Source organism: Rhincodon typus, chromosome 8 (assembly GCF_021869965.1).
Source record: "Rhincodon typus isolate 14 chromosome 8, sRhiTyp1.1, whole genome shotgun sequence".
Taxonomy (NCBI): Eukaryota; Metazoa; Chordata; class Chondrichthyes; order Orectolobiformes; family Rhincodontidae; genus Rhincodon; species Rhincodon typus.
In genome coordinates, this window is record NC_063339.1 from 66,413,145 (window position 1) to 66,440,655 (window position 27,511).

The following is a 27,511-nucleotide window of genomic DNA, read 5'->3' on the forward strand; positions in this document are numbered from 1 at the left end:
CCAGCTCTCAATTCAAAACCATAAAAGAATTACAATAATGAAAAGTCAGCAAGGGGTTTAACTCTAAGGGTTCACAAACAGACACTTGGAGGCTGCAAAATTTGTATTTCTACAATTCTACGTCCAAAACCAGACGATGAATGGATGCATTGAATCTTCTGACACTTAGTTTTGCAAATCTTAAATATCTTGTACTTTGCTACTCATGTGAAATAAAGTTACAGTATATTGATATCCTGCCCATACACACTACATTTAAATCATAGCATAATGTTAGTTTATACCCTTCATATTACAGATCCAATACATTTAATGATTCAATTAATTAAAAAGTGAGACAACTAGTCATAAAATTCATGAAGGCTAGAAATTTAATATTTTCTCTTGGGATGTTTTATACATGAGCAGATTTTAGTGTATTCCTTTAAGGTTTCAGAAATAGAAGTCCCTAAACAGAATTTGCTCAATAATCATGAGTGAGGATGTCACAATTGAGAACAGAATTACATGTCATGGTTTCCACGGCCATCAGTTTTATTGCATTAGTTTCAAGGAACTCCGAAGTTTAATAGTATTTAATGCTTTAATCAGACAAGATAAGCTTGCACTGCAGCTGTTGAACTGCTCCAATAAACTACTTTGGACTTAGTTCAACCCACTGCAAATCTCAGACCTCAGCTGACAGCATCTAATTCTACACCAATGGTTACACATGAGCAACATAAGTGAACTCTGGCAAAGTACTATAATATATAGATGTTAAAGAATGCATAGGTCGGAGTTTTAAAAATCCCAAATGCAAATGTTTTGAGAGCAAGTCACAACCTGTATATCAAAGCTCAAACCATTTATCGCCTGAATAAGGAGAGCTTGAAAAATATACAAATCAACATACGTAAAGATTGGGTTTGTGGAAATAATTTTATCCCACCTCTCACACTGTGCCAGTTACGGCAGGTAGTACACTCTTAAAATCAACAACCAAATCTATGGCAGAAGTACTGTATTGGGAGTTCTATTGTAGGAAGGCTACTCGAAAATTACACCAAGTAGGAGATATTCTGATTCTGAAGAAATGCTTGAAAAACTAACATGCTTTACATTGATCTGAAAAGGTTAACGTGGATAAACAGATTTTTAAGATTATCACTGGCTCTGTGAAATTAATATCAGTAGATTCATCCTGAAGTAAAATGCAATCTGGGAAGGGTTATCATCCCAGGCCCTTCATGTGAAGTGCTAAGCTTCTGCTTTAAGTGGTGCTGTTGCTAACTTGGAATGAGGTTCATTGCTCTTTCAACCAAGGCTGTTGTCATTCTCAGAAACAAAGACGGAAGATTTTTCTCAAACTATTTCATTTTCAAGTTGCCTAAAGAAACTTGTTTTTAAAAGCATAATTGTGCATCCAGTTCACAGGTCACATAACATGCACTTGAATTCTACAATCTGATAGGCCAAGAAATCAAGAAACTGGAAGTATACATCCACAAAGTAAGTTATTAAAATATTCAGTTATGTGAGGGTTAACTCCCTATAACATTCAGTCTTAACATCCATTTACAGGATTTCGTTACATGGGAGCAGTAAATGTTCAAGTTGGGACAGTAGAGACTCAGTCTTCAGCAGTCATCGAATGGTACTTCCAAGTCCGCAAGCACTGAAACCTTAACAGACTAAATGAATGAAGTGAGGCTCATAAATGCAATTTACATGAGCCTTTGTTGAAGTATCACTTGAATATAAATCAATTTTTTCAACAAAGTTTCCAAAATAATATCCTTGAATTAATACAAGAAAAATTATAACAGACAAAACCTGTTCAGTTCTCAGCATTTCAGGATTACTGCTTCCCTCCCCAACACTATCCCTGAATTTAAACCGAGATTAGATGCGCATCATAATTAGGGAAATGAAGCTTTACCTTTATCAACCTGAACGCTGAGTTTTGGATAGATTCCCTTTTGGGAATGCAAGTCAGGTGCAGCCGAGTACAATTCGTCTCTATCTGATATTCATTTGGCTGGTGGGAATCAGATTGATGCCAACAGCAAGGGGTCTGATCTTATTCTGTCATGGATCAATTCAGTATCTGTTTCTTTGCCCTGCCCGAGGTGGAGATGGCAGCACCAGATGCCATTGGACAGAGGACTCTAGAAGAATCAGTTATCATCTACACTGAGGCAGAACGTTGACATTTATTGGCACAACATACAGCAGGAAAACTAGGGACCAGAAATCGTATTTGAAGAGCTTCCAGGTTCTTGTGGTGTGGTGCATTATTTGATAATTTTAAGCAACTAAGAAGAAATTTCAGACCACGAGTTGAAACTCAAACAATTCTCAGCACTTGATCAGTAATTAGAGGTAATATTAGTTGTCTATTTAAAACTAAGCACTGAGACAGGAAACACAAGACAATGATGGAGAAAAGTGAAACACAAACTCGATTCTCAGGAACCGAGAGCACCAAGCCTAGTTCATTGCATGAGTCATAGTGGCCTGTGACATAATTACCCAGTATTAGGTCAATGTCACTTATGGTTCAATCTGCAGCAACTTTGCAGTTTTAATAGAAACTGAAAAAGGTCAGAACTGTCAGGATTTCTGATTACAATGATAGCCTCTTCTACTTAATGGCTTTGTTTCTACTCTTGGACAACATAGGTAAGTGAATCATCAACAGCTTACTTGTGGCACAGCATCAATCATTAACCCAAGTATCTCCTGGTGGATTTATTACAATTTCTTTACAACCATAATTTAACACATTTTTTATTTAACTCAGTGCAGGGATAAAAATACATCTGGTCTAAAAGAAAATGCTGAACACTTTCGTCAGACAACATTGGTGCTGAAACCTGGCAAGATACAGCTTCTCAAGTTGGAATATTTAGACCTCAGACGAGAATCAGAGAGGACTTAATCACCTAACTTTTCATGCAATTAATAAAATTTCTCTTTCCTCTTCCACCCTTATGGAACCTTCACCTTATAGTCTTGTGTCACCATTCTGTAATCTCCTTCACTAGTGACTATAATTCAGTGGACTTCAATATGCCATGTTGACGGATTAATAAACTACAAACAGCAATACTACTCAGCTTGATACTGCCTTCAGCTGAACGCTATACAAATGAAATTTTTAAAATAGATGGTGCCGGAGAACACTTTCCTTTTCCAAACCTCAGGGTTACAAAAGGCTCTGCTGCCAGCTGACATCGGGGAGCATAACTCAACAGAATCTGGGAAATCAATCCTGAGAGGTTCTCAGTGTCAGGTGAACACAATCAGCAATTCATCAAGCATCTCTATATTTCTGTCAAAAAAGACATGAAGTTACACTTCGCATATTGCCAACCGATAACTGAAAATCCTAATTTTACATATAACCGTCATGAGGAATAAGATCTTTGCACTAAATGTGGGAGGAATTAGGGCAAAAATAAAGATTTCAACCTAAGAACTAAAATATTTGCTCTACATAAAGAATTCCCTCAAGGGCATGGGGGAAGTGGGTGGGGCAGGGGGGCGTGGGTGGGTGGTGGTGGTCTACCAATAGCAGGTGGATTGCAACAGTTCAAGAAGGCAGCTCACCACCACCCTCTCAAAAAGACAATAAAATCCTGGCCAGCCAGTGAAAATTACAAAATGACAAGAAAAACAAATTTGCACCAATTTCAGATTCATTTAAAATTAAACTAATAATTCTATGAGAAAAAGCATAGCTCTAAAATGAAGAATAAAACAAAAAGTCTGTAAATTGCCTCTTTGCCTCCACCTACTGAGAAACATTCTGAATTGACTTAGTCACAAACCCATTTCCCAGTGTGACATGCCACGTGGAACCAAGAACTGTAAAACCAGATGCTTTCCAATCTTCACTAATGCAGAACTTAAAGCTCATGTCAACAAGACTAAATGCTTACAGTATGGTAAGTTGAAGACATTTACTTCGCATCTAAGGATTATCCTAACACTGCAGCAACATTAAAGATGCTACCAAACAAAAAAAAAGTATTGCAAGATCAACTCTAACAGATTGTTATAGATAGCAATGAACTATAAATTAAGTATCTACACTTTAATAGTCATTTCTATAGTGTCCCATTTGTTGCTTTATGGTTGTGCCCTGCATCATTGAAACAATGAGTTTGTAGATACTCTGCAGCAACTTTGTTGAGAATTTCATTCTCCAGCGAAGAAAGGTAACACATTTTAGTTTAGAATCTTGGCAGAATTTACAAATTTCTACCAGCTGATTGGAAGATTTTAAAGCTTGCCAGCAGCCAGTGTTTTACCATCATTTAGAACTTAATTTTTGCAGCATATGAAATATGCAGTGAATTAACAGATTACCTGTCGCTTTAGTATCTCCACAATTAATCTTGAGAATTCTACTGGAATTATGGATCCTGAACAGGAAGACCTGCCCACCAGCCAAACGCAGGATAGGATATCTAGAGAAGTCTGGCACAAGGGACACAGCCTTGGAATTAGTAGGCCATTTACGTCAGAGATGAGGAGGAACTTTTTCATACTGACGATGTTGAGACTTTAGAATTCCTTCCCCAAGAGGTCATAAATCACACAACACAGAGTTATACTATATGTCATGTGATTTCTGACCTTGTCCACCCCAGTCCAACACCAGCACCTCCACATCATGGCTCCCAGAGAGGGCTTTAGAGTCCTCAGTCTTGGAGTTTATTGGTGATTTTCTAGATATTAAAATCACCGAGGAATTGGAGTTAGTGAAGGAAACTAATGTTGAGGGAGAAGATCAGCCATGAATTATTTGAAGGGCAAATCTAGGCAAAATGGGCAGCCCAGGGTCTCCCAGCGAGCAAGGAACAGATCCCGAGCTAACCGCCACACCCCTTCCAGCCCCAGCCCGGACTCTTGGGCTGGGCCGAGGCACCAGGTACGCAGCTTAGGCCCGGACTAGCATCGGCGGAAGGGACAGAAGGCAGACCAGTGGCATGATCTGGGAGAGCGCTGGATGGGGAACAGGGAGGTATGGAATCTGCTCATCCCCAAGCACAAGGCTCAAGCTCAGACATGGTGGTCGCTGAGTGGCAGGGGCAGAGGCCTGTAACCAAGAATCCGTGGCCCATTACACAGAGACTTCTGAATCCATTTCAGAGACGTGGCAGATGTCAAGCAGTCACTGGAGCAGCAGCAGCAGAACAGGGACAAGTAGAGAGAAAGACAGCAGTAAAATCTTGCATTTTATTCCGTGTTTCAAGGTGGCGCTGCAGCATGGCGACACCTTGTATAACATGCGAGAAAACACTTCACTGTATTTTTATATACACGTGACAATAAATCTAACTTGCCTATCAACCAATTATGCAAGCAGAGCTGAGAATAGCATAATAAAAATACTGTATTATCATTCCCAGGAAGAAATAACGCTCTGGAGATATTATAGAGACAGTACCATGTTAATTTACTGCACATTTCAAATGCTGCAAAAATTAAATTCTAAAATGACAGTAAAACAAATTGGAAGATTTAAATTTAAATGCATACTGTTCTGTAATTTGTGCTTTCTGCATTATTCATGTAGATTTTACCCGACTTGACAGATTCTCTCCAAGTACAGCGTGGGACGGTAGGTAGCAGTAAAAATCCCTGTAGTCCTAGGGGACCACAGCGCTTCTGTTATTAGAGAGAGATGACTGACGGTTTATTTGGAGGGTCACCACACCACAGCAAGGTTGAGAAAGTGACCTCATGGAACAATTGGAGTAAGGTTTAAAAAAAAAAGAAATCTCTTTTCATTCCAAGTTTTATGCAATTTGCTTTATTTATATTTGTGTGTAGAAGAGCCATGCAAAAAAAAAACTCAAAAAAAAGAAAGTTGGTTGTGCACATTGAGGAGGGCCAACTGTGTTCCCACACTATAAACGTTTGATGAAAGGCATGCTGCTCAAGGGGAGCATTTAAAGTACCATGCATGTCTATCTGGACAAGAAGGAGCTATTAGAGACTCACAACATGGTTTCTAGCAAATGAAGGTCAAATTTTATCAATCAACTCAATTTTTTTTTTTTTGAGAAGGTTCTGAGGTTGAATACTGACACTATGGCACAATGGGATAACTTTTAAGCTGACAGTCCAATGAATTGGAAACGAGATCCTGAGGTCAGTAAGTAATTGGGTATGCTCCTGTAGGCACAGGACTGTTGTTATTGGTGATGGTTCTGCATGGAGAATTTTTAATAGCAGAGTCCTGTGGGATAGACAATAGGATTGTTGTTTTTAACCAGCTATATTAACATTCTGAATGAAGATATTGCAGAAACCATCAGCAAGTTTGTTGAGAATCCAAGGCATGAAGCTGTGGCAAATTGAACAATACTGTTAGCACTGAGTTCAAGCTACAGCATAATACAAATTGGATCCTCTCAAATGCAAGTACTGGATATTAGAACAAAGAGGGGAAGGATTTGTAATCATCAGAAAGACAATTCAAAAGGGGCTGCATAAGATTACAGACTTGTCAGTTTCAAATGCCATCATGGAGATCAACTAAAACTGCAAATAAAACATGGGGATAAACTGACAGAACAGTGAAGCACTAATCTATAATGGCAAGTCTTTCGACTACAATTGGAGTAGCACGTGTCATTCCAAGCCCTGAGCTTGAAAACAGCACATATCTACCGGTGACAGAGCAGAGAATGGCAACAAAGATGAGCCTAAATGCCAGCGCATTACCTATAGAAGAAATAGCACCGAAGCTTAAGTTTACATTCACAATTCTCACTGATCAGCTGCACTGAATGCAATTCTTAATCCATGTTGGTGCACATAGTCACAAAAGCATCAATTGTGAAACAATGCTTTCGAAAACATTACATACACAGTAATAGCTCATGTAAACTAAGTTGAGGGAATCTGGCAAATCAGTCTTAGTAAGAACCGTTTGCAATGGCTTACCCTCCAGTAATGAAGCTAAACTATTTTAAAGCAGAGTTTTAAATAGTTTTGACACAGATCTAGATAAAAGACAGAGTTCTCACTTGAATATCTGACAACCTTAACACAATCAAATTTGATTTTCAAAACAACTTTCTTGGAACTTCTATGTCCAGGCCAAGAGAAATTGCAATGACCTCGACATATTATTTGAGAAATGTTTGATACAGTAGTATTTTCAATGTACTGCAAAGTCTGCACCTGGGGGAGAATTAATTCATGCGAACTACTAACAGGTACTTTGACACGACATGCACAGATGCCATCCAAAGCAAACTTGAAGCCAAAACAATGACACTCAACTATTTAGTGTTATACCATTTGAGCCAACTGACACCAGACAAAGTAGGAGGTTTCATTCTGCATAAGGTAAGCAAAATCGAAGCACACATTTGACATAAGGTTCTCTGAAAGGTATTCTGATGAATTGTAGTGACAATAAGTTTTGCTTCTCAGTTTAATCCAACGAGCATATACAGATTGCCTCACAACTATATTGAACAATCACAGACGTGTTGTGGTTTTGATTCATGTACTTACTGCAGCATGCTCCGATCAATTCTGAATGCTTCATATGCCTCTTCCACATTCAGTTCTACTGTCTTCTGTTACATGGAAACAGAAAAAGGTACATTTTTGCATTTTATTAAGATTAACATTGAATTCATAGAAAGTAGAATCATTTTTAAAAACTAAACATCAATGTCTCTCTATCTCACCAGCTCTTTTCAGAACAACAGGATGAGAGGAGAGGAGAGGAGAATTTGCTCAGGAAACAATTCACACTTTTGAATCCCGCTTAAAGATTTTGTTATGAACATATGGATTGCTCGTGAGCAAAACAAATTGCTGCTTTGAGAAAAGCAATGCCAAGTGCATTAAAAAGTCTCCTCCCAATTAGACATGACATTTAAAAATAATTTCAGAACAGGGTTTTATCTAAGAAAAAACTAGTCTATTAAAGATCAACAAAACCTTCACAAATCTCTAAAGGATTAGCTACCACTCATGATCCAGTGTACACGAGAAGTGCCACCACTGGTTCAGGCAACAATAAACACCATAACTTTTTCAGAAAACAATTTTCCAAAGGCAGCATTCTACACATACCAATTATTAATGAGACAGGCCATAGGCTCAAATTCCTTCAAGACAATTAGTAATTTGTCTCCTCTGACAAAAAGATGTACAAACTGAAAAAAAAATGCAGTCCAAGGGCCATGAATAAAGAAGATTTCTTTTTTAAAAAAAAAAAAAACAGCTGAAATGGTACACACCAAATATTGAATGCCAATGATTAGGATGCAGGCAGTCAGGCACACCATATCTGAAAATGCTATGATCTTTGCATGGATATAAATATGGGCTGGAGAATTCAAAGACATATAGCAAATGAAATTGTGTGAAGTGTGAATGATACATTATGGTAGGAAGAATGAGGAGAACCAATTAAAAAATAAAAAATACAATTCTAAAAAGGGCACAGGAGCAGATAGACCCCAGGGTTTACAAAGACAAATCACGGAAGGTAGCAGGGTAGGTTGAGAAAATTGTCAATAAGGATCCTGGGCTTTTTAAATAAAGGCATAGAGTACAAGAGCAAGGGTTGGTTGCAGGGGGTTGCATAGCAAACTTTCATAACAGAATGGCTTCAACTAGAAGACTGTGCCCAATTCTTGACACTACATTTTAGGAAAATGTGAAGGTATTAAGGAGGGTGTGGAAAAGATCTAATGAGAACGGCTGCAGGGATGAAGGACTTCAAAACATAGATAGGTCAGAGAAGCTCATGTTACTCCCCTTACAGAAAAGGCTGAGAGGACATCATGAGGTTTCTGGATAGAGTAGATAGGATAAAACAATACCCATTGGTAGAAGGATCCAGAACTACACGGCATCAATTTGCAGCAAATAACAAAAAAACCAGAGGCAGCAGAGAAAGGTATATTTTCTGCAAGCTGCAGTCAGGATCTGGAATGCATTGCCTGAAAACATGGTGAAGGTAAGTTGAACCATGGCTTTTGAATTGAAACTTATCTCAAAAAGAGAAAACAAAATTACAGGGCTACAAGGACACAACAGCAGAAGTGGTACTAGCTTAGTTCATTTGGCAGAGAGCTGGCAGTGGCTTGATAAATGGAAAGGCTCTATTCTACGCTGTGACCATTCTATCACTTTCTACATTAATGTGTTTAGGAAGCTCAGTTGGCTGTACAGGTTTGTGATGCAGAATGACACTCATAGGATGGATTCAATTCCCACACTAGCGGAGGTTACCTTGAAGGGCTCTAATTCTCAACCACCCCCTTGCCTGGGAATAGTGACCCTCAGGTTAAAACATCACCAGTCAGCTCCTCCTAATGACAGTGCAGTCCTGTGGTAACTTTACTTTTTACATACCATAAAAAAAAGAACAACTTTGAATGTGCCAGTCTGCATTTCAGAAAAACTGAAGTCTAGTTGAATCCATCTTTTAAAGGAAAATCTCTTAAAATTGTTAAGCAAGAAATAAATTTTAAACCAAAATTCAGTCTTGCACTTAAGCAAATGAGTAATAATTTGCTTTTAGTCATTACTAGTACAGAACTTCAAAATAGTTGAAAGAAAAGCCATGTTTTGTTGAAGCTTTATCATCTAAACTAATCAGGACATTTTGAAAGAAATGCCAAATGGAAAACATTATTTAGACCATGAGCAGAGTAGTTAACAAGTGGACTCCGTTGGTAAAGACATTGCCAAGCTTTGTTTAAATTTTACTCATGCAGATTTTGATTCATGGAGTGTGTGTGTCTCCAGCCAGACCAGCAAGTATTGCATATCCCTAATTGTTCAGGGTCAGTTAAGAGTCAACCAAATTGCTGTGGGATTGGAGTCACATGTAGGCCAGACCAGGTAAGGAAGACAAATTTCCTTCTCTAAAAGGACATGTGTGGCTCAGATGTGTTTTTACAACAGTCAACGGTGATTATAATTAGACTAGCTTTTTTTTTTTTAAATTCCAGTTTTTTTTGGCTGAATTCAAATTTCACCATCTACCATGCTTGGATTTGAACCCACGTTCCCAGAACAGTGACATGGGCTTATGGATTACTAGCCCACTGATACTATCAATGCTCCCCACTACACCAGCTCTGATCAAGGAATTGCCCAAAAAAAAACAAAAAACCACAATGTGGCCCTCATCAATTTTTGTTGATTCAGAAGTGTAGTGTGTGTACAGGTCTTTCTCACTGCAAAGAATAGGGCCTGCCATAGTAACGTTTCCAGCTTTCAGTACATGCATGTATACCACACCATGAGTCTGACTGACAATACTAAACTGGTTGTCAGTGTAATTCTTCACTCACTCAGGATTATTTAGCAAGTGTTGTTCAAATGCAGACAATACCCAACCAGCTCGTGGTTGCAAAAGGCAAAACGTGGTATCAAACATTAGATGTGACTCCACAAAAGGAGGAAAAGAAGATAGAGGGAAGTAGTGAGATTCAGGGAGGGAATTCAATGGAAAGCACAACTTCTTATGTTGAAGCACTTAAAAACAGAGCTCTTCGAGACACCAAAATTAAAAGCATGCAAACATCTCATAGGGTTAGTGACAGAAGTCAGGATGAGTGAGGTCGTGGAGTGATTTCAAAACAAGGATGAAAATTTTAGAAATCAAGATATTACTGAATGACCAATTTAAGTCAGCAAAACAGTGGGATGAATAGTGAATGAAACTTGGTTTGAGTTAGAATACAGGCAACCTAAAGTTTGGATGAGCTCAAATTTAAGGAGGGCAGAATGTGGAAGGCTGTCCAAGAGTGTGAGAGAATGGTTAGGTCTCAAAGTAAAAGGAAACTATAAAGATTTTGCCAAAAAGAGGTGGGGCAAGTGTGAATCAGACAGTGCTTTAGAGATGGAAATAGGTATACATATGTAGTTAAAAGTTCATTTCAGGTTAAAATACGAGTGGGTGTCATGAACAGTCTGGTTTAGCATCAGATTAATGGATGGTGTCAACAGCAAGACCGCAGAGATTGTGATATTGAATAAAATTATTAGCTGAGTCGTCAAGATTTAACTGGGGAAAAAAAAGTCTGCACATCCAGTACTGGGTGAATACAGAAAGATGGACGAGTCGAGGGAACTGTTATCAATATACATGTAGAAACTGGTAATTTATGTTCAGATAATGTTTGGATGATGAGGGGCTGCACGCAGATCAGAAATAGAAGCAATCCAAGTATAGTTCTGAAATGGACACTATGGTGCCAACTGGAATGGTGCAGAAGCAGGAAGAGACGATAATGCAGGAGATTCTCTGCTTACAATTAGATAAAGACGAGTGCGTTTGTGGGCAACATCACCACTAGGTGGAGCATCACGCACGCATGTGTAATATCACAATATTTATTCTGAAGTTTTCGGTGCAGTAAAAGGAGGATGGGGCAGGAAGTGCAGATGATATTTATGGATCAACCAGACTTTTAAAATAAGATCATAATGCATGGCAGTATATTTTAGATAATTGCTGCCTCAAAAGTTACACTAGTTCATCTGGGATTGGTGGCTATCAATAGGTCCACTGCACTAATACCAACAAATGCATAAATGAAAATCTGCTATTGCTTGTCCCTGCTTGTAACTTGCTTCAGCAATGCAACTTTACTCTCCTGGAAGTATCTCACTTCAATTATGGAGGCTTTATAGCTAAACAAAATGTGATAGAAACACAAGCAGAAATTGCTGGAGAAACTCAGCAGATCTGGCAGCATCTGTCAGATGATGAATCCAGCGACCCTACAAAACATGAACTGTTTTCTCTCCACAATGCAGCCAGACCTAAGTTTTCCAGCAATTTCTATTTTTACTTCAGATTTCCAGTATATGCAGTTCTTTACGTTATTGAAATGTTATGAATATTAGTATTTTCAGTCGGAACATTCACCACCACAGAAGTCGTTTGCAGAAGCATATGTAATATTGTTCATTCACAGATGGCTCTAGGTCACCACTGAATGGAACAAAGTAAATGCAGTCCCAGCCAAATGGTCTGACTGTGAACAGGTATTGAAGAAGGATGGTTTGATCAATTGTGTCAAGACCTGCAGGTAGGTCAAGTCAACTGAGCAGTGACAGCTTATCTTTGTCAGTATTAGCATATGTTTGTTCATATTTACGTGCACATGCTGCTTGTTTGTGTTAGTATATACACATGCATCCGTATATGTGTCTGGATGATTTGTACGAGAACAAATACCTCTGTACAACAGTACAATCTATTGCGTGTGTACATGGAGGGTGTGTCCCCCATGTACATATGTCCGATTGACTAAGTACTTGTGTGTTCACGTGTTTAACTGAGTGCATCTTTATAAATGCAAGTCTGCTTACATGCAAATTGTAGTGAATGTAATGAGGTGAGCCAGCTGGACCTCAGAATAGGAGTTCCCTGATTGGAGCTATTAATCTGGTCCAATCAGAGAGCCCTGGCTGACATAGATTTGGGGAGTGCCAGAGGAATTGCCACTTTGAAAGCTAACCCTGAAGAGGCAGTACTAAAGTGAAGGAATGTTCACGTGTAAATATAGTGTTACTTGGTAATGGGATACCGGCCTCTAAGGAGTTATTTCAGTGGCGACGAGAGTAAAGCAAGTTCCTGAAGAAACTCACTTGCAACAGTCATCTTTGAATTGGGTTAAGCATTTCTGACATCATGCCTTTGCTTAGGAAGCTTCACTCATTGTTCCTGTCATCAAGGGCTAGGCCCACTATGTAGAAACAAACGTGTTATTTTTTTCTGGGCAAATGACACGTGATTTTACTAAAAGGCTCGGGCCTAAGCTTGATGGAGCAAAGTCGGTTGCAAGAGATTCACCTAGACTGGCTCAACATTTTTCAATTAGAAAATGGCTGCCTGAGTGAAATCCTAATTAAATACCCAAACATCTTCCAGGGACTATCAGAGGAGCTAAGGCCACCTTGCATGTTGCCCAGGGAGGATATCCACGATTCTGCAAGGCTTGCCCAGTGCCATTTACTTTACGGGCAAGAGAGGAGGCAGAAATTAGGAGGCTGGAAAGTAAGGGAATTATCAAACCAGTTACGGAATGGGCAGCACTGGTCATACCAATTTTGAAGCCCAACAGGTCAGTTCACCTTTGGGAGGGCCGGGGGACAGGATTTTAAATGGATTTTTCACAGCGAGATAAGTACCCACTCCATTAGATAGTGGTTTTATATGCAAAGCTGATTTGGGGGAGGTATGGAAGTGGGGCTAGGGATGGGGGCTGTCCTTCACAAAGCTTCATGAGCCATGCTTACTTGCAAATGCGTTTAGACGAAGATTCCCAGCAGTATGCTCCAACCGATCAGGCATTTTGTCAATGGTCACTTCAGACTGTCTCGCAATTTAAATTGCTTGCTGCAGCCTCCACAACGTGACTTGATGGAGAGAGAATGTCATGTGGCACGTTCTGATGGAAAGGCAGGAGGTCTCCACTGAGGAGGAAGCTGACACGGAGGACATGGAATGGCCCAGGAAGGCTTTCACAGTTACCATGAGGTTTGGGCTATGGCATACGAGTGAGAAGTGCATACATGAAAATCTCGTAGCCACATACTTCTAGAGGCACTGAACTACATAGGTACATGGACCTTTTTAAACGGGTGAAGAAGAGTCAATGAACTCGCAACTGTTTCCGTCTCTACAGGTGTTGCCAGACATGCTGAGTTTCTCCAGAATTGCCGGTCTTTATTCCATATTTATTTTACTGCTCCATTTGATAGGGACAGCAGGCTGGGAGACTACTGTGTGCTCTATTCAATGTAACCTCACTGACTGAGGAGCAGGTATGAGAACTATTCAATTGTGTTCCATTATTTGGTATAAAAGCAAAGTTCTTTTTCTACCTTAAGTCTTTCTGAAGTTCTACACTGTATTTGTCACAGTTGATAATGCTTCCACTTTGGAAAAGCAAATCAGGGCAGGACTTATATAATTAATGGCAAGATCCTGGGGAGTGTTGCTGAACAAAGACACCTTGGAGTGCAGGTTCAAAGTTCCTTGAAAATGGAGTCCCAGGTAGGTAGGATAGTGAAGGCGTTGTTTGGCCTATTTGCCTTTATTGGTCAGTGCATCGAGTGTAGGAGTTGGGCGGTCATGTTGCAGCTGCACAAGACATTGGTTAGGCCAGTTCTGGTCTCCCTGCTATAGGAAGGATGCTGTGAAACTTGAAAGGGTTCAGAAAAGACTCACATGATTGTTGCTAGGGTTGTAAGGTTGGAGCTGTAGGCTGGGGTTATTTTCCCTGGAGCATCGGAGGCTGAGGGATGACCTTATAAAGGTTTATAGAATCATGCGGGGCGTGGACAGCAATAAATAGACAAGATCTTTTCACTGGGGTGGGAGTCCAAAACTGGAAGGTATAGGTTCAAGGTGAGAAGGAACAGATTTAAAAGGGACCTAAGGGGCAACTTTTTTCACAGAGGGGTATCCATGTATGGAATGAGTTGCCAGAGGAAGTCGTGGAGGCTGGTACAATTACAAGATTTAAAAGGCATCTGAATGGGTATATGGCTAGAAAGGGTTTAGAAGGACATGGGCCAAATGCTGGCAAATGGGACTAGATTTATTTAGGATATCTGGTCAGCATGGACAAGTTGGACTGAAGGGTCTGTTTCCGTGCTGTACTTCTCTATGACTCTATGAATACCCCTAAGGTCTTGTCCCAATGTAGGAGACTGCCATTTAGGGTATCATCAGCCTATTGAATTTTTCAGCAGACGGCTGAAATCTGCATGCAGATTTTCTATACAGTCAAGGAAGTGTTGGTCAGTTAGTGGGCTATACTTTACCAGCAGAAAATTTGGGTATTTCCTAAAGTTGAATTGGATTCAACACAAGAACAGTTCCATATCATCCATCGTTCAACAGCCTGGCACAAGCAGCAGACCAAACTTTGAAGGCAAGTTTGAAGAAACAGCCTACAACCTCCCTGGATACCAAGCTGTCTTGGTTCTTATTCGATTACAGGACCACCCCACATGCAACTACAGGGATAGTCAAGTCTGATCTTCCCCGACCTGGGGTAGGGTGAAACGACATCAGGAACGCCAATGTCGGACACAGGACTCCCCTGACCAAAGATACAGGGGTCAAAGTTTGGTCTCAGAACCCATATGGGGCCATTTCTGTGCTAACAGGCATGATCAACATGAAGTGAAGACCACAGACGTATAAAGTTCAGTGCGATGATCCTGAACAAGTACATGGACCAAATGAAAGCCGTGAATTTGCAAGTGGTGCGGGAACAAAACAAGCCCTGCCCCTCGGAACAGTCAGAAAGGTTGCTGGAACCCGTGAGTTAACTTGCTCCATCAAGCCTTGCCAAAGCCTAAGAATCAGAAACTGACATGATGGATGTAGCTGCCTCAACGCTTTTGCCACCAGAAGAAGTGATATTCTACAGAGTCGTTCCTGGCCTAAGAGGCGAGCATTTAAGCTTTACATGCCGTCCATATCAGGCACGGAGTCAAAGGAACCTGACCCAGTGCTAAAAAACACCCCAGGAGGCTTTTTTTGAAGAGAAAGAGATGGCCTATGCCCTCATACTCAGAGGGAGAGGGATATAGTGATTGCAACATCAGCCAACTGAAGCTCACAGAATACAAGTTCCCTGATTGAGGCTGTTATGACAGATAAAAAAGGGGACTGTCTGAGATGCTGCCACTCAGAACAGATTCTGAAGAGGTAGTACTAAAGTCAACGACTGTTCACATGTAAACAAAGGGTGACTTGGTGACAGGATACCGGCCTCTGTGGAGCTATCACACATCTGTCTAGTTTGTTTTTCCAAACTGGATGCTGAAGATTGGAGATGGTTGGCACAGTAATCACGAAAATGACAATTTCTGCTCATCTTCATTGAGAAGCATGTCACTGTAGTGACAGTTACAGCTTTAAAATCTCCAAGGATTTGGGCACCTGCTATTTTAGCATTAAGATCAACATTTTCAGAAAGCTGAACATTCACAAGTTTCATGAATAGTTTAAAGGCTCATGTAAGTACACTATGGTACATGCTGTGGAAACATTATTTATCTTACTTCATTTCAATCTCCTGAATGCCAGTCAATTTCATATAAATGTTGGCCATGAAGTATGGACAGATATGTAGAAAAGACAATTACATCATCAGTAACGTGGGTGCCTTTGTCACATTCTTTGCTGTGCTAGGTTAATGCTAAAGATGCATTTTTAAAAAATCATATATGGACTCTAGTCTCAACAGAAATCATGATGTTATGTCTATTACTGTTCAATGTAAATATCTGTGCCAGATCTAATCTGTCAACGACCTGATCATGCTCACTTTCAATAATGTACAATTAAACTTCATCTTTTCACTTATTTTTAGCTCCTTCTGTGCTTTCTCCTGGAAATTACCAAGTTTCCAGCTGTTAAGGAGCTCACTTGTCTGGCTAGTTTGTGTGCTTATATTTTTTAAATCTTGACTAGTGAAACAAATACTGAAATGAAGATGAATATTTGCCCTGCACAACAAACGAAATGTTACAAAATCAGGAAGCAACTGTTTTCAAACAATAGAGTTGTTTTGTTAACATTCATGAAAACTAGATCACAAAACGATTTAAGAATGAGGGTAATAAATAACTGGGGATATCAACATCTCAACACCAGAAAGCATCAGGCCATAGAATGTACAGGACAGATATTGCACATTCCATTAAGTTTTACCATGAGATGTTTGGAGTCACTAGAATAAAATTCAAATAAAAGATGTGGCTCAAACTGTGCCTCAGTGCAAAAAAAAATCTGCAAATAATGTATAATTGCTATATTTACAAAGCATATTAAAGGTCACCAGATAGTGCAGAGGGCACAGTTCATTATTGTATTGAACTTTTTTCACATTTTGACTCCAATTCAAAATTCTGTGAAATCTGAATGGACTCGTTTCTTTTTAGCATTCATGACCATAATGTTCTAACAACAGTACTTCCTTTGTCAACAATAGGGAGACATGGTAGCTCAGTGGTTAGCACTGCTGCCTCACAGCGCCAGCGACTCAGGTTACTGTCTGTGTCCGTGTGGGTTTCTTCCCATAAAGATGTGAAGGTTAGGTGGAATGGGCATGCTAAATTGCTCCTTAGTGTACAGGTTAGACGTGGCAAAAGCCCCATGCAGGGTTAAGAGTGTGGTGGGGTGGGGGTGGGTGAAATGTTCTTTGGAGAGTCAGATGCAGACTCAATGGCCCAAATGGTCTCTTTCTGTACTTCAGGGATTCTATGATTTTTATCTTCATAACAGTCTCAGAATCATGTACCTATCTACCGAGAAAGATCCTTTTCTTGCCATCTTCCTGTTTTTCATTGCTACTGCCACATATCTGATGCACTCAGAAAATAAAACAATGTATTTATTGTCCCTTCCACAAAAACACATTAGAAACATGGGAGAAACTGATAAAAGCATTCCTATTTGTTGATGTTGATGAGTTGATAAACTGTTACAAGCTTCTCAATATTTATATATAAGGCAACCAAACAAGGCTGGTCAATTTGCCTGCAGTTTTTCCAAAACAACCACAACAAAGCTTTGCCTCCTTGCTTAAATATCCCAGCGCCTACACCAAGACAAATGTATTTTCCAGGTAAAAATATGGAAATAGTTGAGTATAATGGGAAACAGATTCATTACATAGCAGTAAACAACACCAAGGCCAGGTGCTAACTCTCCGACACCTCCTCCTACCGCCCCCTTGATCATGACCCCACCCCCAAACACCAAACCATCATCTCCCAAACCATCCACAACCTCATCACCTCAGGTGAGCTCCCACCCACAGCCTCCAACCTCATCGTTCCCCAACCCCGCACCACCCGCTTCTATCTCCTTCCCAAAATCCACAAATCTGACTGCCCCGGTCGACCCATTGTCTCCGCCTGCTCCTGCTCCACCGAACTCGTCTCCACCTATCTCGACTCCATTTTCTCCCCCTTGGTCCAGAAACTCCCTACCTACGTCCGTGACACCACCCACGCCCTCCAGAACTTACAATTCCCCAGTCCCCAACACCTCATCTTTACCATGGACATCCAGTCCCTATACACCTGCATTCCCCATACAGATGGCCTAAAGGCCCTCCGCTTCTTCCTGTCCCTCAGGCCCGACTAGTCCCCCTCCACTGACATCCTCATCCACTTCGCCAAACTTGTCCTCACCCTCAACAACTTCTCTTTCAACTCCTCCCACTTCCTACAGACAAAGGGGGTGGCCATGGGTACCCGCATGGGCCCAAGCTATGCCTGCCTCTTTGTAGGATACATGGAGCAATGCCTCTTCCATAGCTACACTGGCCCTATCCCCCACCTCTTCCTCTGTTACATTGATGACTGTATCGGTGCCGCCGTGCTCCCACGAGAAGCTCGAACAGTTCATCCACTTCACCAACACCTTCCACCCCAATCTTAAGTTCACCTGGACCATCTCTGATACCTCTCTCTCCTTCCTGGACCTCTCTGTTTCCATGTCTGGCAACCACCTAGAAACCGATATCCATTTCATGCCCACCGATTCCCACAGCTACCGAGAATACACCTCCTCCCATCCACCTTCCTGCGAAAAGGCCATCCCCTATTCCCAATTCCTTCGCCACTGCCGCATCTGCTCCCAGGATGAGGCATTCCACTCCCGTACATCTCACATGTCCTCGTTTTTCAAGGACCACAACTTCCCCCCCTCAGTGGTCGAGAACGCCCTCGACAGTGTCTCGCAACTCATCCCTCACACCCTCGTCCCCACAATAACAACCAAAAAAGAATCCCCCTCGTCCTCACGTACCACCCCACCAACCTCCGGATCCAACGCATCATCCTCCGACACTTCTGCCGTCCACAATCCGACCCCACCACCAAAGACATTTTCCCTCCCCACCCTTATCTGCTTTCCGGAGGGACCACTCTCTCCGTGACTCCCTTGTCTGCTCCACACTCCCCTCCAGCCCCACCACACCCGGCACTTTTCCCTGCAACCGCAGGAAGTGCTACACCTGCCCCCACACCTCCTCCCTCACCCCCATCCCAGGCCCCAAGAAGATTTTCCACATCAAGCAGATGTTCACCTGCACATCTGCTAATGTGGTATACTGCATCCACTGTACCGTTGTGGCCTCCTCTACATCGGGGAAACCAAGCGGAGGTTTGGGGACCGCTTTGCAAAACACCTACGCTTGGTCCACAATAAACCTCCCAGTCGCGAACCATTTCAACTCCCCCTCCCATTCCTCAGACGACATGTCCATCCTGGGCCTCCTGCAGTGCCACAATGATCCCACTCGAAGGTTGCAGGAACAGCAACTCATATTCCGCTTGGGAACCCTGCAGCCCAATGGTATCAATGTGGACTTCACAAGCTTCAAAATCTCCCCCCGACCACCGCATCCCAAAACCAGCCCAGCTCATCCCCGCCTCCCTAACCTGTCCTTCCTCCCACCTCCTACCCGACAAACCTCATCCCACCCCCTTGACCTGTCTGTCCTCCCTGGACTGACCTATCTCCTCCCTAACTCCCCACCTACACTCACCTTTACTGGCTCCATCCCCGCCTCTTTGACCTGTCTGTCTCCTCCCCACCTATCTCCTCCTCTATCCATCTCCCCCTCTCTCCCTATTTATTTCAGAACCCTCTTCCCCTCCCCCATTTCTGAAGAAGGGTCTAGGCCCAAAACATCAGCCTTTTTTCTCCTCTGATGCTGCTTGGCCTGTGTTCATCCAGCTCTACAGCGTGTTATCTCAGATTCTCCAGCATCCACAGTTCCTACTATCTCTCACAAACAAATACAATCCAAATCAACAATATTGCAAATAATTTTTTTTTCTTTCAACTGGTCAATATGCAAGTAAACTCTGGATCTTTACTGACCAAAATATTTTAAGAATACTATCCCCTCAAAAGTCCGAAAGCAGGAGAATTTGCTAAACTGTTGCATCTCAGTCATTTTGAAGCCAATACACTGTTTATTTTCTCCAAGCAGCCAACAGAGATAACTTCAGAACAAAAATAAAAATGTTGTGGAGGCTGGCAATCGAATAAAAGTGGTCAAAAAGAATTAGCCTTCAGAAAACATCTGGAAGAGAAACACAATTACTGTTTCCCTCTCCAATGTACGTCATGCAGCATTTAACAAATTGATAGCACAAGTGACCCTATTATTGGTCACACAAAAGAGTTGAGATCGACACTCTTACCCTCTACATGTACTTTCTTCCCCCGCCGCCACTCCTCGCCTAGCAACAAGGAGGCTAATGTGTAAATGCAAATGCCAGGACCATCTTGGCTACATAAAAAAAAGCTCACTCAGCAATCTTCCTGAACTGTGCTGTTCGGTAACAAACGATGTAGAAGATCATGTCTATTTACTTAATTGTTCACATCTCAAGTGTTTTTTTTGTCTCCCTCATTTTATACTTCAGTTTGTCATTTTTGATATCAATTCAGAGTTTCCCCTCTATTTGTCATGTTTTACTAGCGAAACAAAATTTTTCTTACATTGAGACCAATGTTATTATTTCATGACTATATGTCACATAATACAACTTGTATTTATCCAGCATTTTTAACATCCCAATCATGTCACAGGAGCTCTATCAAACAAAATTTGACACAGCCATGTAAGGAAACATTGAGACAGACAGTTAAGTTTCAAAAAGGGTCTTACAGGAAGTAAGAGATATAGAAAGGGATCCAGCACATGGCTGCCAACATTTCAAGGTTTAAAATTAGAAATGCACAAGAGGCCTGAATTGGGCAATGGAGAGTGGGGCTGGGGGAAGATTGCACAGGTGGGATAGAGAGGCAATGCAGAGATCTGCAAATGAGAAGGAGAGCCTTAAAAATCAAAGATGCTTAGCCAGCAGTCACTACAAGTCAGCAAGTATTTGGTGAATGGGCTTTGATGGGTGAATGGGACTTGGTGAAAGTTCATACACAGGCAGTCATGTTTTGGATGACCTTAGAATTATTCAGGTACTGAAGATTAAGAGGTCAGCCAGGAGTGTATTCAAATATTTCAAGCCTAGGGATAACAGAATGAGGCTTTCAGCAGCAGACTTGATAAGGTGAGGGCACAGTCAAAAGCAACGTTAAGACAGTGAATGAGATAATTTTAGTCTTATCACAGATATACAGTCAGAAACTTGTTTTTGGGTTAATGTGACATCAAGGTTGCAAGAGTCTGGTACAATCTTATATAGTTGCCAGGGGTTGGGTTGGATTCTACGACTAGGGAGAGAAAACAATGGCTTCAATCTTCATAATATTTGCAATCCACTGGACTTCAATAATTTCCTCAGATTAGCTTCTATAGCCATGAACTGACACCAGTTTATGCCAAGTGCCAAAGTAATTTCACAGCGAAGCAACCCAATTGCTCAAAATTTGCCAGGCGCAAGTAAACCACTCTTTTTGTATCTTTTTAAAGTACCATTTTGGCTCAACAGCCCAAATGTATAAATTAATTGCAAACTTTCTGCCAATTAAACTCATATCTGAAAGCACAACTGTACTTCACTGTTCACGCTTAATTCTTTCAAAATAAATTACGACAGTTGATTTTACGAAAGGATAGTTACATATCCATCATTCCTTTTCTGAGATATTTGCACGACTGAACATCTGTCATTAAGTGAAGTATTAATGAATGAAATGTGTCTGTCAAAATTACAGTTCAGATTTCAATCTAAGTAATGAAAAATATGTATACATCAACGATGCTTTCAAAGCAATGCCAAGTTTATTAAAAATTAATGCATAATAAGCATTGTGCAATCATGAGCCTAATGAACTGTTGGTATTCAGTTAGAAGATAATGGAAGAACGTGGCAACTTAAATCATGATGCATTTTGGATAATTATATAACAAAACCAGAATGCAAACGACCATTTCTTGTCAATTTTGTTTTTATTTGATTTAATTTTATTCAAAAGTCGTCCACATTTAAAACCTTGAATCATACTTAGCGTGGAGTGGCAACAGAAGGAGCTCGTCATGGATCTCAAAGCAAGTCACCTGCAACGGTTTAGCAATCTCTCTATCTTGGGTTTCACCTTCCCGACTTAACTTCAAGTCAAGGGGGTTTCCAGCAATAATATCATCCAACATGGTTAGTGGACAATAACAGTGAAGTACCTAGCTATGCCGAAAGTATGATACATTGATTATTCTTAACATTTTAGAAATTATATAAAACACCAAAAGACTGGGACTTACACTTGAGCACAGGAAACATCATAAAACAATGTTTAAGAATGATTGCTTATTAAACCTCATTTATTTCACAATATTCAGAAATAATTATGATGCAAAAGCCCAGTTACATCACATGAACAAGGCATAACTATTTAACAGTGCAATACAGAAGTTCTCACCAGTTCAGTCAAAGAACTTCAACAGTGCATCCTATGGATAAGCAAAGAATCATCAACATCAATTTCTGCCTTTCCGTTTTTAACTTCACATGGGACAACTTCAAAAGTTATTGCCAGTTTCAGGGAAGTGATGATAGCGAATGCTGACCGTTTCATTATCATTAGTACAGGTTGTACATCTAGCTAATCCGGCAACCTTGGGACAAAGCTTTTGCTGGAACGTCAAGTATAGTCAGTGCACAAATACTTTATTCCACAATTAAGTAAAGACCTCACCTTGACTTCTACCAGATGGCTAATGGGTAAATGATTTTCCAATTAGACACCAAAAACAGGATTTAGGACAAAGAACAAAGTGTAGCAAAAAAGTTGCATGTATATTACCATCTCTGTTTCTTAGAATTTACAACACAAAAACAAGCCACTTGCTCCAACTGATTCTTGCCTGCATTAATGCTAAGGACCACATTTCATTCCTCTTCACCCAACCTGATCAGCACCTTCTCTTATTCCTTTCACGCTCAAGTGCTTACCTAGATTTGATTTTTCATTGTGTGTTATCGTACCACACTTCGGGTAAAGTTTCTCCTGAATTCCCTACAGAATTTATTGGCAACTATATACATTTAGGAGGCTTAATTTTCAAAAAGATTAAAAGGCCAATTTAGATGCCGCAATCTACAATGCTCAACACATCTCTTCATTCTCCTGATTAACCAGAAGTAAACTCAAAAAACAACACGAGCAATATCTTCCTAAATATCTACTTTTAAATACTAAACAAAAACCGAAAGAACTGCAGATGCTGTAAGTCAGGAACAAAAACAGAGGTTTCTCGAAAAGCTCAGCAGATCTGGCAGCGTCTGTGAAGAAAAATCAATTAATGTTTCGGGTCCGGTGACCCTCGAATTCCGAGGGAGGGTCAACGGACCCGAAACATTAACTCTGATTCTTCTTCACAGATGCTGCCAGATCTGCAGAGCTTTTCCAGAAACCTCTGTTTTTGTATGTACTTTTACATATTTTGTAAGAAAATCAAAATACACATTTTTAAAGGGAAGAAAAGCATTGCAAAAACGACACTTACTAATGGTATTATTTCTACGCCTCCACCAACCCTCAAGTTCACACATTAGCTTTCTTGATTTTCTGAAAATTAGATCATTGTTGCTTCTAAAGGGGTCAATACTCACTAAGTAGGACATTCTTCATGCATTAGCCTTCCTTTGTATGGACATATGCAACTGTTTGTAAGATATTCATATTAGGGAGTGTATCACAACAAGTTTGATCCTTTCACCTGATATTCACACTAGCATTACCTCGATGAACAGATGGTTACCACCTCCATAACTTCACCCTGGCCTTAGCTCATCTGCTACGAAACCCTCATTCATGCCTTCATTACCTCTAGACATAACTATGACATATCACTCCTTGATCACTCACTTTCTGTTAAAAAGGGAGCTCACCCAAAATTCTGCTGCCAAATCTGTGCCACCTTTCCTAGAGTTCTATGTTTTAATTAACCCAATTGGCCCTGCCACAATATGAAATGACCCTCATTAATATCACAAGACTTCAGTCTTAACTCACACCAAGCCCCACTCAACCATGATGCCTATGCTCTCTGAACAGAATTGCTCCTATCTCTAACTTGTTATCACCACCACCCTTGGTTTAAATTTCTTCACAGCCTCACCTCCTACCAAACAGTCATCTTCTCCACGAACCCCGTCTTTCAGAAAAGTCCGTACTCCTCTAATCTGGTCTATTGAGAACCACCAATTTTAATTGGTGTACCATTGGCTGCACCTTCACTTGTCTAGCCCCCAAGCTCTGTAATATGACCTCAAACTCACCTTACCATTCAGACACTGCCTAAAACCTATCCCTTTGACCAAGGTTTCAGTCATCTAACCTAAAATCTCTATACCATCAGTGTCATTCTTTTTTCCAATGGTCCCTTGAAGCACCTTGGGACGTTTTACAATGTTAAAGGGCACTATGTTCCCCATGAAATTAGGTTTTGAACCATACAAGATCCAGAAGAGAAGTTATATGATGAATGCTAAAAGAATGTTTTCTTTGCTGGGAAAAAGTACAGGGTAGTTTAGAAATAAGATTTCTCATTTCCATTTTAAATGGGGAACCTTTTTTTCTGAGGGTTATTAGTCGTTGGAATTTTGAGGGAGTGCCGGAAACAGGGTCATTGAATATTTTTAAGGTAGAGATAGATTATTGAACAACAAGGGAGTAAAATGGTATTTGGGTAGATGGAAATGTGAAATTGAGGCCTCAACCAGATCAACCATAAGCAGGTTAAAGGGCCAAACAGCTTACAACTTGTACTTTGTATGTATGCCAACAGTCTGTAGAAATATAGTTAAGGAATCAGGAGGTAGATGTCAGATGAGTTCATAGAATCAGAGAATTCCTACAGGGTGGAAACAGGCCGTTCAGCCCATCAAGTCACACCGACTCTCCAATGCCTACCCCTTACCCTATCCCTTCCACACGGCATTTCCCATGGCTAATCCACCTAACCTACGTATCTTTGGACAGATAATTCAAACAAGTTAAAAAGTGACAGAACACCACAGTCTGTGCTATGACAAAGGGTCTAAAGGCTAGAACAAGCGGTAGATCAAATGACGACAAAGTAGCCCAAGAGGTCCGAGCACGTGTGGTTAAATAGAGATGCACTGCATTTATTGACTGTCCAATAGTTCTAGATCAATAACCTACACTTCTAACATTGAAAAATCTAAACAAACAATAACAAGAAGAGTTGAGTGGGGCGAAAAGATTTCTCAATAACGAGCCTCTCTTTTTTTAAGCCAAGGTCCATAAACTAGAGCTAACGCACAATTCCCCTCCAGTCTCTCTTTCTGCTCCACCTTTGTTTCTCGCGTCCACACCCTTCCCCTCAAATTTCTTAGTCCGAGTGCCGCTCCATCTTTCAACGACTCCACTTACACTCCTCCACCATCACCACCACTCTTTCAAAGCAAAATAATCTCGCACAGAGAATGAACTTTATCGGTTCTCCCCCTCCTACCACCAAATGCAGAGCATCATTTCACCAACGTGCAAAACGCTCTAACAAATTCAAGTTGTTATAGAAACCAGACAGAAAGCCCATGTTACTGATATCGAATTAAACAGATTCCAGCAGGCAACGGGACAAAAAAAAACCACGCACAGAGTGGAGAACTTGTCCAAATAGTATCGCAATAGCGAATTGGAAATTATTAGGTTGTATGCAGAGAGGGACAGAAATGAACTGTTGCACTTCACCGGTTAGTGATGGTCTTGGCGGGGGGGGGGGGACGGTGTAGGACGAGCCGGAGATACGGATTACGGGAATTGTAGTTCTTTCCCCCAGTCAGCGGGCTTCAGGTGCGGGGCGCCGGGACTACAACGCCCAGAATGCAACGGGGTCGGAAACCGGCCTTCCTGCCCTCACCACGCCGCACCAACCGCCCGTTCTCGCTCACCTGCTCTTCTGAAGTTACCGTCAACACATTGTCGTCCTTCAGTTTTTCCCCAGAGTGCTCCTCCCGAAAGCACCGTAACGTCTTCGGGATCTCGGCCATGGTTAAGGAGGCGCGGTTAAAGCCCAGCCGAGTGAATCGGTGTGTGTGCTTTACTTTAAACGGTTTCTTCCTTCCGCCCTGCGGCCGCCAAGGCGGCGGCCCTTCAGCCTCTCCTCAGCATCACTGCGAGTGAGCGGGCAGCTCCGACAGGCCCGCGGCAGGGACAAACCTCCCGACAAATACGCAAGCGCGTTGTGCGCCTCCTGTGGGCATTTCGGCATCCGTCAGCCCCACTGACTGCTGATTCTGTCACTGCTTCCAGCTCGGTGTGTGTAGAGCTCATCCCCTTCGTCCTTTTGAGTGAGGATCAAGGAAAATCTTGCTTCTGATTAATAATAACACAAAATATCCGACAAACAACTACCGTGGAATTTATGACCTGAGATTTGACAGTCAATTGCTCTGAAGGATTATATTCAGCAGTATTTGAATGGGTTGTACTCCATGTGCGTGTTAATTTAACGTGTCCTCCCTTCCTCATAAGAGTACAGTTGTTAAGTCAATCCTCTTCAGACATATATCTGCCCTCCCCTCTCCGATTTTGGATTACTATTTCTTCCTCACTCAATCACAGTTGTGCCCCTGATAGAAATCTTTCTGAAACATAAGTAACTACTCCCTTTTCCCCATAAAAGTCAACGTGTAATTTTGTGTTTCAGGACACAGAATAGAAACATAACTAATACAAAACTAAAACCAAAAGAACTGCAGATGCTGGAAATCAGAAACAAAAACAGAAATTGCTGCAAAGGCTTAGCAGGTCTGGAGAGAAATCAGAGTTAGCATTTCAGGTCCAGTGACCCTCAGAACAGCTGATTTGGACAGAACCAATTTTTTTTATAACCAATACAAATACTGCTGAAGATAATCCTTTAAGTTTAAACAAAGCTTGGCAGTTAACTGACAGACATCATCCAGTTGGTGCATTCGCCATGGCAGCACCTCGACCAGCCAGAGTCTGATTGATCACTGCAATCAGTGGTGATTAATTGGCAATCAGTTCCAAATAGAACCTTTGGACAAGAAATGTTAACTGTGTTTCCCTCTCCACAAATGCAGCTCGCCCTGCAAAGTTCCTCCAACATTTGCTGGTATTATTTCAGATTTCCAACAATCAGAGTATTTGCTTTTATTATTGAGCACTGTATTTCATACAGTATAACTGTTGTTTTCCTATTACTTTAGTGATCTTTGCGAATTGAACTGATGAGCGCAAGATGAAAAAAAATCTAAATATTACTTTATCAGCAATACTTTAAGTTTTGTATGACCAAACAAATTTTTTTCTTCCTTTTCTCATTGAATATGGGTGTGTCTGGTTAGGCCAGTATTTGTTACCCTTCCCTAATTAGCCTTGAAAGCAGCCTTCTTAAACCACTGTGTGTAAATGCACCTATTCTGTGAATGGTGCTTATGTACAAGCAATGGTACATATTTTTCACTGTATTTTGTATTGAATGCATGTGTCAATAAAGGATATTCAGTAGGAAGGGAG

General features: G+C 41.0%; 1 protein-coding gene across 2 annotated transcripts in view; it reads right to left on the reverse strand.

Moving 5' to 3' along the window:
- fntb (farnesyltransferase, CAAX box, beta) overlaps positions 1–27,504 on the reverse strand; it is an 82,327-nt gene extending 54,823 nt beyond the window's left edge. For both annotated transcript variants that reach the window (XR_007262614.1, XM_020525336.2), the window contains exons 1-2: positions 25,918–27,504; positions 7,525–7,589 (exon numbers count right to left, since the gene is read on the reverse strand). Coding sequence is in view for 1 of the 2 variants with exons in the window: in XM_020525336.2 (XP_020380925.1) it covers positions 7,525–7,589; positions 25,918–26,016 (164 nt within the window). In the remaining variant the exon portion in view is untranslated. The remainder of the gene's footprint in view (positions 1–7,524; positions 7,590–25,917) is intronic.
- Positions 27,505–27,511: the final 7 nt, after the last annotated feature.